The 14,618-nt window shown below is 47.9% G+C and overlaps 1 protein-coding gene across 1 annotated transcript in view; it reads left to right on the top strand.

Annotated features, from left to right (window-relative positions):
* LOC124262071 (nuclear pore complex protein Nup160-like) overlaps positions 1 to 14,618 on the top strand; it is a 62,613-nt gene that overhangs the window by 36,462 nt on the left and 11,533 nt on the right. The window contains 9 exon segments of the mRNA XM_046696493.1: positions 981 to 1,076; positions 1,481 to 1,575; positions 1,998 to 2,094; positions 2,232 to 2,337; positions 3,194 to 3,363; positions 10,790 to 10,868; positions 11,357 to 11,467; positions 12,053 to 12,179; positions 13,198 to 13,320. Coding sequence (XP_046552449.1) covers positions 981 to 1,076; positions 1,481 to 1,575; positions 1,998 to 2,094; positions 2,232 to 2,337; positions 3,194 to 3,363; positions 10,790 to 10,868; positions 11,357 to 11,467; positions 12,053 to 12,179; positions 13,198 to 13,320 — 1,004 coding nt within the window.

Here is a 14,618-nt window from a genome sequence, read left to right as displayed (position 1 = left end):
TAGATCTTGTGGTGAACTGATGCCTTTTGGTATTTTGGGGTTTCTGAATATAATAGTTTTTGGCGTTTCCATGGCAACAAGTTTCACTTTGAAATTGGTGGTAGTGCTCTTCTCCGGAGCAGAACTTAAAGACTGTTCACTGTTTCATCACGAAATTTCATACATAGGTAGGTCTAGTGGTGAACTGGTGCCTTTTGCTAGTGTTTTTTTTTTGCATTTCCATGGCAACAAGTTTGGCTTCAACTGAATTTGGTGGTAGTACTCCTTTCTGGAGCAGAACTTTGAAACCTTTCAGTACTCTCCTTCCACTTAGCTATATACACTTAACTCGTAGACATATTCATGAAGAGTATTTTGCCATTGCGGGGGGACCGCCTCCGTGGTGTAGTGGTTAGAGCGTCCGCCCGGAGAGCGGAAGGTCGCGGGTTCGATCCCCAACCGCGTCATACCAAAAGACGTTAAAATATGGTACTTGTTGGTCCCTGCCTGGCGCTCGGCATAAAGGGGTACAACAAGGACTGGTCGGCTCGGAGTCAGTATAATGTGTCTGAGTGGGGTATTCTTGCTTCACTGCAGCATGGTATCTCATTGGGCTAGCACTATAAAACCAGCTTAAGTCTGGGCTAGTACAAGCAGCCGCATTACATACATACATGCGCATGCATCGTCGTCATATGAGCAAAATATTCTCAAGCACGACGTTAAACCCAATTTCACCTCACCTCACCTCACCTCACCTCACCTCACCTCACCACCTCACCGCCATTGCGGGGGATATTGATGACTTTGTCTTCTTGTTGATTTTGCAAAACATCCACGAGCCAGTCCTTCTTTCATTTTAAGCTGACACAATATGGTATGAAATACTGTTCATAGAGACAATAGCACAAGCACTTGTTTCAGTTTATGCCTTTAAATGAAATCATTTTGAAGATATGGATGTGATGATTATTTTCAAGTGCAGCTATTTGTTGGTGCAGGTGATCCGTCAGTTTGAGGAGTTCAACCTCCCGGACATGGTCATCCAGCTTGCCAAGACAGCAATCGGAGCAGCCAGTGAGGAGGATGAAAATCTGGTAAATAGTAGACGAGGGTTACACAGACGAATAAACTGGATAAACTGTCTGTATTGTCACTTTGTCAGATACTGAATAAACTGTGAGATTGGCTGTCTTGTTTTCTCTTGGTATGCTACTCAACAGAAGTTAAGGACCACCCAGTTATTTCATAATTTTATTGTTAGTCTCTCATGGTCCTGCAGTTAAACTATAGTAACATGAAAGAAACATGTATCGCAACAAACTGACAAAGAACATATTTGTTAGAATTACGACTTCTTTCATTTCAGTGTTTTGGGAGCTGATGCTAACACTAATTAAACATGTAATATCACTTTGATTGTGTATGTACTAATAATTCCTCAACAGGTATTAGTGTTATAGATTTGAGTAACCTTGGTAACTGACCATTTCATCTCCAGGCAACTTTATGGTCCAAAGTGTTCAAGTATCATCTGGAGCTAGGTCACAACGAGGATGCCTACGGAGCCATGATCGCCAACCCAGAACCATCCAGGTGAGAGATGGGCTTCAAACTTGCCAGGCTGTACATGTTCTACAGTCTTCATGCAGTTCCTTGTTTCTGCCGCTTAGTTATTTTTCGGCCTCTCACCTTTGAAGATATGACTGAGAGTGTTATTACTTCTTGTTCTGACAAAGTGATGTCCTTCTCCTAATTAGTCCCGTTCCCAGAATACCTCAGTAATTTTTTGACTGGAGACATGCATCAACCAAGATAGCAAGCATTACCAAGCCAATCCCAGAAGTCAATTTTAATGATATGCATGTCTTGCTAAATATCAGTTCTAACCCAGATCTTCATGGGGATGATGATGATGATGATGATGATGATGATGATGATGATGATGATGATGATGATGATGATGATGATGATCTTCTCAGGGCTATCGGTTAACAATATTTTGTACATTTTTACAGACGAAAGGATTGTTTGCGGCAGCTGTTGGTCGTCCTGTGTGAGAGAGGTGATCTACAGGCCCTCGTGGAGTTCCCCTACATCGACCTACAGGATGAGGTACGTCAGGGCGAGTACAAATATATAGAACTTGGTAATTGCTCAAAAGCTCAGATTCATGTAGGAGGGCTCTTAAGATCCACTCACATGTGCTAGATGTCCAGAGAATGTATCTGCTGATTTGTATGTGTTCACAGGTTGTGAATATACTAGAGAGCAGAGCTAGGTCCGTCGACCTCGTCACCCACAACTACTACAACCTTCTCTACTCCTTCCACATCTACAGGAACAACTTCAGGAAAGGTAACTACTGCAGAAGCTTTGACAGGCTCCTTTGGTGGGAACTGTTTTTACTCAGTGGGTAACCTGCTGTTTTGTAAAGCAATATTACTGGTTCTATGAATTTGTTATTTAATGATTTGTACACAAGAAAACACCAGTGTGTATCCACTGACCAACATAAAAAGCTATGTGGACAGTTACAGGTAAAACATGAAACCTTCAGTAGTCATGTATAGTGCTTGTGAGGAGAAAGTTAGAGAAAGAGACTTTCAGTAGGCTTGTATAGTGTTTGAGGAGAAAGTTAGAGAAAGAGACTTTCCAGTAGTCATGTATAGTGCTTGTGAGGGAGAAAGTTAGAGAAAGAGACTTTCAGTAGTCATGTATAGTGCTTGTGAGGGAGAAAGTTAGAGAAAGAGACTTTCAGTAGTCATGTATAGTGCTTCTGTGTGAGGAGAAAGTTAGAAAAGAGACCTTCAGTAGTCATGTATAGTGCTTGTGAGAGGAGAAAGTTAGAGAAAGCATTAAACCTTCAGTAGTCATGTATAGTGCTTGTGAGGAGAAAGTTAGAGAAAGAGACTTTCAGTAGGCTTGTATAGCGTGTGAGGAGAAAGTGACAGGTTTGTGAGAAGAAAGTTACAAAAATGAAACCTCCAGAAGGTATGTTTAGTGTTTATGAAGAAAGAGTTACAGAATGTGACCTCCAGTAGGCATGGGTAGTGCTTCTGAGGAGAAAGTTACAGATGAGACCTCCAGTAGGCATGAATAGTGTTTGTGAGGAGCTAGATATTGGTTCACTTGAAAACTCTAGTTGCCATGGATAGTGTTTGACATTGATAACCAAGTCCCAGATCCCGTAAACCTACTAGTCTTGTTACAGCTGGACACGTGATGTACGAACACGGGATGCGACTGGGGCGTGAGCTGCCGGGCCTGAAGGGCTTACAGAGACAGGCTCAGTGCTACCTTGCTTCTCTCAATGCTCTCCGTCTTGTCCGACCAGAGTATGCCTGGATTGTCAAGCCTGTCTCCATGTCCAAATACACTGAGGTGAGATGTGTACCTTATACTAGAACACTTACAGGCTGTGATGTGGTTACAGGTGGTTTTGATCAGTGCCTGTTTCACTCCATTGCATAATGTATCTGTGAAGACATATTTGAGAAATGCAAGGAATCTGTGGAGCGTCCAGTTGATCATGATTCTTTTCAGAGATCGTCCCTTGGGGTACATATTATGCATTTTCCGGCTGTAAATGTCCTGTGACAGTTGTATCAATGTTTTTTGAATAAAAAGATTGTACAATAAATAAACTTCTTTATTTATTATAATGGACCCTACCTCACGGAGTTACCTCCCCTAAGCGCATACGCACTAACTGGGTAGGCCTCCTGACCCGTATCATCATTCCTTCTGCTGTCACGGCCCCCTGAACAGGCGTTCGCTTTATGTGATTACCTTTCATGAGCCGATGCGGCGCCTGTATTTTAAGATGTCTGAGACACCACCTGTATGTTTGGTTTTATTTGTCTAAAACAATAACAGTAAAGCCTTACAGTGGTTGTTTCATAAATTGTGACTTTGTATAAGTACTATCAAAATACGCAAAACTTTCCGTGGTTTTACGCAAGTTTGCTCTGCCATGGCGGGAAGTTTAGCGTGCGCTGCGTAATCGTAATATTGGGCGCTTTAAAACCAACTATTACTTCCGTGGGTAACCTTCAATGTATTTTTCAATGTTTTCTACGTGTTTCTCTGCTTCTGGCCACAAGTTAACTAACATGTTTACGTGTTTGTTTCAGGCTTTACCTGTTGTTCCGGTCTGTGGGGGAAAGTATTCCCCGGCTGACAGTCACTCCCAATGCGGCCTGTCTGGAGAAGACGGGCCATGTGGCTGATACATGTTCAATTTGTCTGGCCTTTTCCCCCGGCACAGAAGAGGCGGGCGGCCGACACCCCAGTGTTTTACCGCGAGATGCGGAGAGCGGAGGGGACCTGACGCGAGGTTCCCCGGCAAAAATCTAAACGGGCGCACCCAAAAAGGAAAAACTCGCGGCCCTTCCCTCTCCTACCACTTCGAAAGTGGTTTTGGACATGTCTCTAATGGAGTCGATGTTTCACCAGAAGCAGATGGACCCAATGAAGTCCTTCGCTCGAGTCGGCTGGAGGTCTCCGCCAGGAGTTCTCGCCCACCTCGGGATCGGGGCGGAGAGTCCGGGTGGGATCGCCGGCCTCGGGCTAGGATCCCTCAGCCTTGAGGGCGCTCTTGGTCGATCCGCTCTCTCTGGCTTCGAATCCGGACGCTCTCGGCTGCTCCCGAGAGGGAGGTGCTCCCAGTCCCCTCTTCGAGCTTGGCGCTAGGCCGCTGAGTATTCCTGGTATTCCGGGTCCCTGGGCGACACCTTCGCATGAGAGAGCCGAGGCACTCCAGTTCTGCCTGGCCTGCCTCCAGCGCCCTCGGGACCGGGTCCACGACGCCGGGCTGGCGCTGACGCGGAGCAGTCGGGTCTGTTCCTCCCTTCCTGTGGTGCCCAGCGCCAGCAGTCCACATCGGGTCAGGTTAGGGTCCCTATCGCAGGGAGGAGACCCAGCCTCTGACTCCGGCCTCGGACCGAGGGCAATGGAGCTTGGGGAGGTCGAGGAGCATGACGGGCGGCTTCCGCTTTCGCTTCGGCCTTGCGGGAGGTCCCGCAGAGAATGTCGTCGAGGGCCCACCCCAGGCCCGCGCGGTGCCTGCTGGTAGCGCGGACTCCGACTGAGTTCCGCTTTTGCCTGGCGAGGCGCTTTGCCCCTAGGCAACCCTCACGGACGCAGCTCCGCGATTCTGCCATCGTTGGTCGCGGACGGTCGTATCCCCTCTTGTCTGGTACCCGAGTCAGGTTTGACTTCTTACCTGAACTCGCAAGGGCGCTACCAGCTTGGGGAGGATTCCCTGTTCGCCGTAACCGCATCGCTGGCAGAGGCGTGTTTTCACTCGTCGCCCTGGGGAGGCTCGGCTTCCCTCGGAGCAGCCCGCTGTTCGGCAGCAGCCTCACTCCACCTTTTGCCCTTCGCTGGCGCTTCGCGGCATCGCACCGACCCTACGAGGAGGTTCACCGGAACGCTGATGCAGCAGGTGCGGGTGGTGGTCCATGAGGCCTACCTCTCCCCTCGATACAGAGGTCGGCCCTTGAGGCGAGGAGGCATGCTGGCGACGTATGGTCGCCGCGAGTCGATCGCACTTCGGGCCAGCTGTCGGAAGTTCAGGCTCACCTGGCAAAGACTCTTTATGGTCTGCTGGAAGCTTTAAATGTGATGTGCGCCCAGTCATGGGGATGCGCAGGCTGTGGCTGCTGACGCCTAGGTACTTTCGGCAGCAACACAGCAGACCTTGCTGGCTTACTCCCTTTCCGTCCTGGGAGCTGCACTCTCTTCCGGGGCACAGCCAGGTCATACGGGAGGCTGCCGCTGCAGCTACCTCCTTCCGGGATTCTAAGGTCTTGTTGGAGCACTCGGCTGTCGCCCCGCCCCGCAGCCACCTTCCTCCGGCCGGGTGCAGCCTACACCCGGAAGTCTGCCGGCTGGCCCGCCGCCAGGTAGGTAGCGGAGGAGTAGGTCCGCCAAGGGTAGGGGCAAGGAGCAGTCCTCGACTAGCTCCCCAGCCTTGCAGGCGCTACGTGGAGGTCTGCCCCACCTCCCGCTAACCCAACAGGCTGCCGCTCAAGCCGCAGGTCACACCCAGTCAGCTCCGGCTTATTGTGGGTCCACGCGACGCTTCTAAATTTGCTATCCCAGTGGGAGGCCGCTCTCTCTATTCCTGCCAGAATGGGGGAGAAGGCTACTAACAACGGCTTTTAAAGGCGCTTTCCACGGTCAGCATAGGCCATCTCCCCACTGTGGAAGCGGTGTCCGCTTCGACTTCACCGGGCATACGACGACTCGTGTCAGCCATGCCAGGCCAGAGGCGGATATTATTGCGCCGACGGTTCAGGCTCTGCTGGACAACCGCTTGTCGAAGCATTCCACCGAGAGTGAACAGGCGGGATTTTACTCCACGTGCTTCGCCGAAGAAAGACGGGCTGGTTCCGGCCCCATTCTCAACCTCAAAGGGGTTGAATCGCATGCTTTCGGCACCCATCCTTCAAGATGGAGACATTGCACCGCGCCGTGATCTCATCTGTTCAGCCCGGCGATTGGCTCACGCGTCAATGCGACCTAAAGGATCGCATTATCTGTATTGTACCCATACATCCCTACGCTCAAGCAGTAACTCCGGTCCTCTTCACGACGGGATGTATTACCAGATCAGGTGCTGCCCTTCCGGCATAATACCGCCCCAACTATGTTCACCTACCATAAGTTAGTCCCAGCTACCCCAGCTGCGCTCGCCAAGGAAAGGCGTTGTTACCCTTTTACCTAGACGACTGGTTGCTCGGAGTATCACTAACAGCCAGCGAAGTCAAGATGCTACTCACACAGTGATAGATATTCTAACCTCGACTGGGGTGGATCATCAACTTTCAAGAAATCCCACCTGGGTACCCACCTAGACTTGGTTTTTTCTTGAGCCGATTCCAAATCTAACAAGTGATCTCGCTTTCCTTACAATCGCCCGACCGGTCACCAGAGTTCGAGATGGGCTATCTTCATTCCTCTCCTGGTGCCCCAGGCACCAGCCGCGGACTTTGAAGTCCGCCTTACTGGGCCATATGGCGGCGGCGATCTCTGTAGCCAGTGTGGCCCGGTAGCTGAGTTGAGATCGCGCCCCATATTAGCAAGCTTTGGCACGGGTTGTGGACTCACATCGAGGATCTCTGGAGAGCTAAAGAGTCTCACAGTCCTCGAAAGTGGTTGACACCTCACCTTTCAGTGGTGGACCAAATGTCGGGAATCTCACCAGGGGTTCCCCTTGGAAATCCCGACGCCAGTTCTCACAGTTCAGACAGATGCGCCCTCACGGGCTGGGGGCGTTCTGGGCAGTTCGTCGGCTTCCGGACTCTGGTCCGGAAGTCAAGCTTCCACCTTCTCACATCAACGCGTTGGAGCTGAGAGCTGTCGCGGTTGGTATTCGAAGCCAGAGAGCATGTCCGCGGCCCAGGTAGTCCGCCTCAGTTAGACAACCGAGGACGACCGTCATGCTCGCATACATCCTGGAAGCAGGGAGGCACGGTGGTCCCCAGCGCTCCTCGAAGCGTGGGACTTTCTCCCTCTGGAGCCAATTGCCAGTACGCATTGCGTCAGGTACTCCCCTGTTTATCTCCGGGCTGGAGAACGCGGCGAGCAGATGCGCCTCGCTGCGGATCCTGGCCCCGCATCGCAGTGGAGTTCTCGACAGGCAGATATTCACAGTAATCTCCTCAGAAGCTGTAGATGGGTCGCTCGGTGGATCTGTTTGCGGCCCGGCGTAATGACCGTATCAGACCCGTGTTCTGCTCTCGATACCGGACCAGAGGGCTGGCTGCCGACGCCTTCCTGCTGGATTGACCGGGCAAAAGTGCTCTGGCTGCCCCGCCCATTACCACTCACTTCCGTGGTCCTTTTCATTAAAGGTTCACCCAGCCAGTTTCCTCGGCTATTTGTGCTACTGGCACCGCTATCGCTTTCATAGAGCTGGTTTCCGTAATTTTCGTGTTTCTGCCTGCGCCTCCCGTTCCCATTACCTTTATGTAATCGACATCTTCACTCAGAACGGTAGCCACTTCCACCCAAACTACTTGATTCAGTGGGTGGCTTGGCCTCTGTCAGGTCTAATAACCTCGCAGAATACGCAGCGGAATTCCTGCAGCAGTTGCAGACTACAATTCTGGCTTCTCGGTATGGACTACAAACGTGCTCAGCAATGCGAGGATAGGTGGTCCCGCTATGCGCCGCTTTGGAAAATTCAGATAAGGGGATTGCAGGGTCCCTTTCTCGCTGGATTTGAGTCCGGTATTGGAGTTTTTGCAAGCTCAAGCTTGGAAGAAGGCCTGGCGGCCGACCATTGGCGGCTACTCCACCGCTATTTTACTTTTCACACCACCTGTCGATGGTGCTCTTCTGGGGCAGTACCCACTCATTATAGCGCTCTAGCTGGCGCTGAACGGACCTCGACCTGCTCCTCGTACGCAATCCAGTCCACCGCCAGGATTTGTCGTCGCATCGCTTTCGATTGGCTGTCCGTCCCACTTTCTCACACACTATCGGGCTATTTCCATCTGGAAGTTGTTGACCTGGAAGCTGTGTTTCTGGTGGCGGTAACATCTGGTCGTAAGAGTCGGGCGAGAGCATGCTATGTCAGTCCCACCCGGGCGCTTGACTTTGTGTTTCACACGATGCGTGTCAGCACTAAGCCCCAGAGTACTTTTTGCCTGATCGAAGGTCGACACGCTTTCCATGTGACAGCCCCATCGAACTTCCTACCTCTTACCCAGTTTTCCATCGGGGACTAATTCTCACGCAGCATCACCCGCTGGGATGTCTAAGTAAGGCAGCTCAAAGAGTCTATCTCAAAACCTAACGCAGGGGATCCGCACGGGTACCCAGCCGTTCTACTGTTGTTATTCCCGATTAGCGAGGAAGGCTATTCTGCCAGCCAGCAGCAAGCAAACTTTGTCTTTCGCTGGCTTGTTTCGTATTTGTGCCGCTTTATCAGGCTAAGGGCAAGCCTCCCCCTGAGGGGTTGAAGGCTCACTTTCGGTCAGGGGCAGTAGCCGCATCAAAGCTTTGCAGCGGCACTCCCCATTGAAGAGATCTGCTCTGCCGCTTATTTGGAGCCATTAAGAAGCACTTTTATACGCTTCATTATCAGCTCGATACACATTCACGTTAATCGCAAGCGGCTTTGGTCGCATCGTTCTCTCCAGTGTGGACAGTGTCCTGCCACCCCGACCAAGTGGAAATCTTGGTTTATTGGTTTGTGTTGGACGCTACTGTACAATGATTCCATTATTGACATGTCTGCTACGAGCACTCAGAGAACCTGTACCCCCTTCGATTCTCTAAGGAGTTAACGATATCGTTAGTGCGAGTGGTATTTTGTTTTTCCCCCTCACGGTGCTCTCCTCATACTCAGTTAGAAGCCACTTGGTGGGTCGGATTTCACTGACATTCGCGACTCGTGCAATGTCTCTCATTATGCTAAGAGGTCGCTTCTTTGAGCACCAAATCCTCCTGTCAGTTCCCTCTCCCATAATGCCTCATGAGCTTTCTAAACTGGGTCTAAAGTGACAGGTGAGTGTTATAAGCGTCTGTTCAATTTTTTCCGCGATCATGATCGCTATATTTTGTGTGTGCTTGGACAGAATTCCCTCCTCCCTGGCCTCCGGTCTTTGGGAGTCTGTGTTTATGCATAATATGTACCCCAAGGACGATCTCTCTGAAAAGAATTTTCCAAACCTGCAGAGGTTTTCAATTCTTTGAAGAGAGTCAGTCCTTGAAGGCCCACCACCCTCCCACAATTCTGTTCACTGATGAGAATTCAGCAGAAGCAGAATGATGATACTGGTCTAGGGAGCCTACCCAGAATTAGCGCATGCTAAGGGGAGGTAACTCCGTGAGGTAGGGTCCTGTATAATAAATAAAGAGTTTATTTATTGTACAATCTTTTTATTCAAAAACATTGATACAACTGTCACAGGACATTTTACAGCGGAAAATGCATAATATGTACCCTAAGGACGACTCTCTTCAAAGAATTGAAAACCTCTGCAGGTTTGGAAAAATTTAAGTAAATATACTTGAAGTTAAGAGGTAAATATTTACCTGTATCTGACAGTGGTACAAATTACACAGCCTATCAAACCATGTCAGTGCAGCAGGTACAGAGTTTTCTCCCTTTAGAGCTTCAGATAAGCTGAACAATTTGATTGGCTGAGACACAATCATGACACCTTTCAGTATGTAAGCTTGCAATATGAAGGATGACAACACGATGATGGGGCTTAAATGCCCTGTTTGGAAGATATTTGGTTGATCTGTTTATGAAAAACATGTTGAAAAGACCACAGCACAACACAAGAAAGATGATTAAACACCACCCAGGGATCATAAACAAAGAATCTGCCACAAACAGTTCAAATACACAACTAACAATGTACATTCAACATACCAGTCAAACTGTGAGAAAGTATCCTGATATATTTGGATGGCACAGTTTGTGTTTAGTCACAGGATTATATTCTTCGGTTGGCATGACTGGTCTTAGCTTTTTGGTGTGTCTTAAGGGACCGTTCATAATTTATGGCTAGGGGGGTGAGGATGATTTAAAAAATAATGATAAGAAATGGGGGCATTGATTTTGTACATGGTATGCAAGGGGTCACTTACTTTGTGCACGTAAATTTAAGGGGTTCATTTCCCCTTCTCTCTCTCTTCCTCCTTCCCTCCCTCCTCCTCCTCTCTTCCCCCCCAATAAATTATGAACGGTCCCTTAGCAGCAAGGAAATTCTTTAGCATATGTCAACTTTCCACAGTTTGAGTGCTTGGTGTCAGTGTTTGAGACAACTCCATCTTCTGTAAGCAGGTATCAGATGATGATGAGGAGCCAGGTATCTCCCCCAAGCATGGTCTGGATGGAGCAGAGAAGGAGGCACACAGTCGTGAGTATCTACCAGCCCCCAGTTTCATTTCCAAGATGGTTACCTGGTCCTCAGCTCTATACAGTATTATACTCTGACAAAAAAATTGTGACATACATGTTATTGCTTAAACTATATATTTTTCAGGGAAGCAGAACTCAATACTGAGTGGTATTATTTTCAACTTAGTTTTAACCTATGAAGAATTGATCAAAACCACGTGCTTAGAATTGATCTTCAAAACCCATGCATGTCGTAAATTGCATAGATGATGCTCATGGGATCGAAAGGTCTGGTCAGCATGATTATTTACAGACTGCTGCTGTATAGCTGGAATATTGCTGAGTGCGGCATAAAACTAAACACACTCACTCACTCCAACTTAATTGTAAAAGTAGTTGTTTTTCCTGCATTGAAAACATTCCTGTAATTACTGATAGAGAACTGAGTAAAGTGGGGAGTGTTTGTGTGTGTTTTCATGTGTGCTGTATTGATGTATGTTGTGACAGTGACACGGAAGATGGAGATTATGGAGCTGGTGGACATTGAGAAGGAATACATCTTGGTTGATGCTCGTCTCCGCCTCATCCGCAGAAACCCAGACCCTTCTCTTGCTTCAGGTTGGTACAGTCGGGTCGATTTAAATTCTGTGTCAGTATCAGTCAAAGTCCTGTTTCACACAACAGTTGTATTTACCCTTATTGAAAGCTGCCATTATTAAGTTGCTATCAACTCACATCTTTCAGTGCAAAATGAATAAGTTTTGGTAATAAATTCCAGCCATACAATGGTGGTCTGTAGACAGTAGCATTGACCAGACAATCCAGTGATTGATATTATGACAAAACACTTGTACTGAATTCACAGGTGTTTTGGTAATTAATCTTACCCTGAACAGGTCAGCTGACAAACCTGTCATTTTGGAGAATTGGGGGAAAATTGGAAGAAACTGTCGCCAGTGTCCAATGCATACAAGAAATGATTGGGTGGTCAGGCTGTGTGTTGACTGATTACGCGTGTCGTCGTACATCAGCTGGTCCTGCTCATACGTCCTGTCACTGATTCCCCTGGTAAAGACTTTACTACATAGAGGCTGCCGTGACATAGCTGGAAAATTGATGAGATGAACATCACTTCCCTCACTCGCTCGCTGCTGTACCAATAGGGAGATGTGTATAACCTAACCAGCTTCCTCTCTAACACAGGTCCAACTCCAGGCCCAGATGAGATGGTGGGTCTCCTTGTGAACTCAGGGCTGTTTGACCGAGCCATCATTGTGGCCAAGTACTTCAACCTCACACTCAACACTGTCTTCGAGAATCTGGCACTCAGGTGGGACTTTCTAATTCCTTAACTCTTTTGTTTGGTGTTACAGAAACAGACTGAAAAGTGTAATAGTACATAATCATTGGTATATGATGTAGTTCCAGAGGGGTAAATGTCTGTGCATCCCCCTTCTTCCAGATGTATAACGTTGCATCATTACTACTTGCACTCATCTAGTGTATGCATCGTGACTTCGTGATCAAATATATCCCTGTGTTTCTGCAAACAGCTGAAGTGGCACTTGTATCGTAATTGTGATATCAGGGTAGTTCTGAAGAGCAACAAATAAAGGAACACAGGAAATTCAAGTGTCCCTGTAATAGTTTCCAGTTTTCTTCATCAGCTTTGAATAGCTCCGTGGGAGGAAATCTGAGAATAAATAAAGGAACACTGCCATGAAGTGGTGTTGCCTTATTTGTTTCCCTCAGTATACATATTTCAAATGACAATACAATGAACATTCATCAAAATTCTAACTGATTGAGTTATCTTATTATTCTGGAGAGAAAGTTAGTTTCTTTGGTTTTTGATATCTGATAGGTGAAAAAACATAGCCAAAACACATCTTTACAAGAACCATGAACATTGTATCAAAACGCAACCGTAACTCCTCGTGCAGTCACTTTCTGCATGTGCAGGGTCGAGTACATACGTTTCTGATGGCTTGGTGGATGGTCGACAATTTTGATCAGTGAGACTCGTACTGGTCGTAGATTACACAAATAGTTTGCCATATTTGGGCATAGTATAGATACTAAACAATTTAGAATTATAGTTGTGTATCTTATCAGATAGCTTATTTAGTTCATGTAGTTTAGAAAAAGTATCATAATTAGTTTGGTGGTCGGAGTGGCAAGAACGTTGTTTATTTACCATTTAGTTAAGCACGTGTTTTTTACGTTTCACGTTCACAAATTATTTTAGTAATTCCACTGTGTAAACACTTATGCCAAAATCAATAAATGATTTGGCTATAAGTTGTGATGTGCTTGTTTGACTAATGTATTATGTGTCGTCCTGGAAGATGTGTGCACCTGGCCAAGGGAAGCAACTACTTCATGATTGGAGACAATGACCAGACGTCGGAGGCGTGGGACTGGTTGCAGGAAAACCATTTCAATGCTGGGACCGTTCAGAGGGACAAAAGGTTGGACGTAATGCCTTGTACACAGCCATTGTCTGGCCTTATACACAGCTATTAAGCTATGCAATGAGAATTTTTCCACAATGTATATATAAATCATCTATCCTCTGGTTTGAAATTTGGACACAAATTTGGATTTATGTTGGATTGTGTGCTGGAAATACACCTCCATTCTTGATGTTTACTACATTGTATTCATATTATCATCTCGCTGAGCATGTCTGACACAGTATAGGTTATTCCACTTGGGGCCACAGCATAAACCCATGTACTGCTCTGCCTATTCACTCTCTCCAACACTATTTTCCACTCCTCACCTCTGCATTTTCATCCACTGTATTCAACGTTTTAAGCACTCACTTTATTTAGTCTCCAGATTCTTGTACGTCTCCTCTCTTCCATTAATGTCTTATTCCTGTCTCCTCACTCGATTTTATCTCCTCACTTCTCATGATCTGCTCTATCTCGAAGCTAAACTGTTCATACCCCTTGATCTCCGCCCCAAATGTCTCTTTGGTCTACTCCTTACCCCAGTCTGTTGCCCCACATGGTCTACTCCTTACCCCAGTCTGTGGCCCACATGGTCTACTCCTTACCCCAGTCTGTTGCCCACATGGTCTACTCCTTACCCCAGTCTGTTGCCCACATGGTCTACACTCCTTACCCCACATGGTCTACTCCTTACCCCAGTCTGTTGCCCACATGGTCTACTCCTTACCCCAGTCTGTTGCCCACATGGTCTACTCCTTACCCCAGTCTGTGGCCCACATGGTCTACTCCTTACCCCAGTCTGTTGCCCACATGGTCTACTCCTTACCCCAGTCTGTTGCCCACATGGTCTACTCCTTACCCCAGTCTGTTGCCCACATGGTCTACTCCCTACCCCAGTCTGTGTTGCCCACATGGTCTACTCCTTACTGTTGCCCAGTCTGTTGCCCACATGGTCTACTCCTTACCCCCAGTCTGTGGCCCACATGGTCTACTCCTTACTCCCAGTCTGTTGCCCACATGGTCTACTCCTCACTCCCAGTCTGTTGCCCACATGGTCTACTCCTCCTTACCCAGTCTGTGGCCCACATGGTCTACTCCTTCCCCCAGTCTGTTGCCCACATGGTCTACTCCTTACCCCAGTCTGTTGCCCACATGGCTCTACTCCTCTACCCAAGTCTGTTGGCACATGGTCTACTCCTTACCCCAGTCTGTGGCCCACATGGTCTACTCCTTCCCCCAGTCTGTTGCCTCACATGGTCTACTCCTCTTACCCCCACAGTCTGTTGCCCACATGGTCTACTCCTTACCCC

This window comes from Haliotis rubra, unplaced genomic scaffold (genome assembly GCF_003918875.1).
Source record: "Haliotis rubra isolate DU_JTF1 unplaced genomic scaffold, ASM391887v1 Scf82, whole genome shotgun sequence".
Classification (NCBI taxonomy): Eukaryota; Metazoa; Mollusca; class Gastropoda; order Lepetellida; family Haliotidae; genus Haliotis; species Haliotis rubra.
This window is presented reverse-complemented; position numbering and strand designations above follow the sequence as displayed.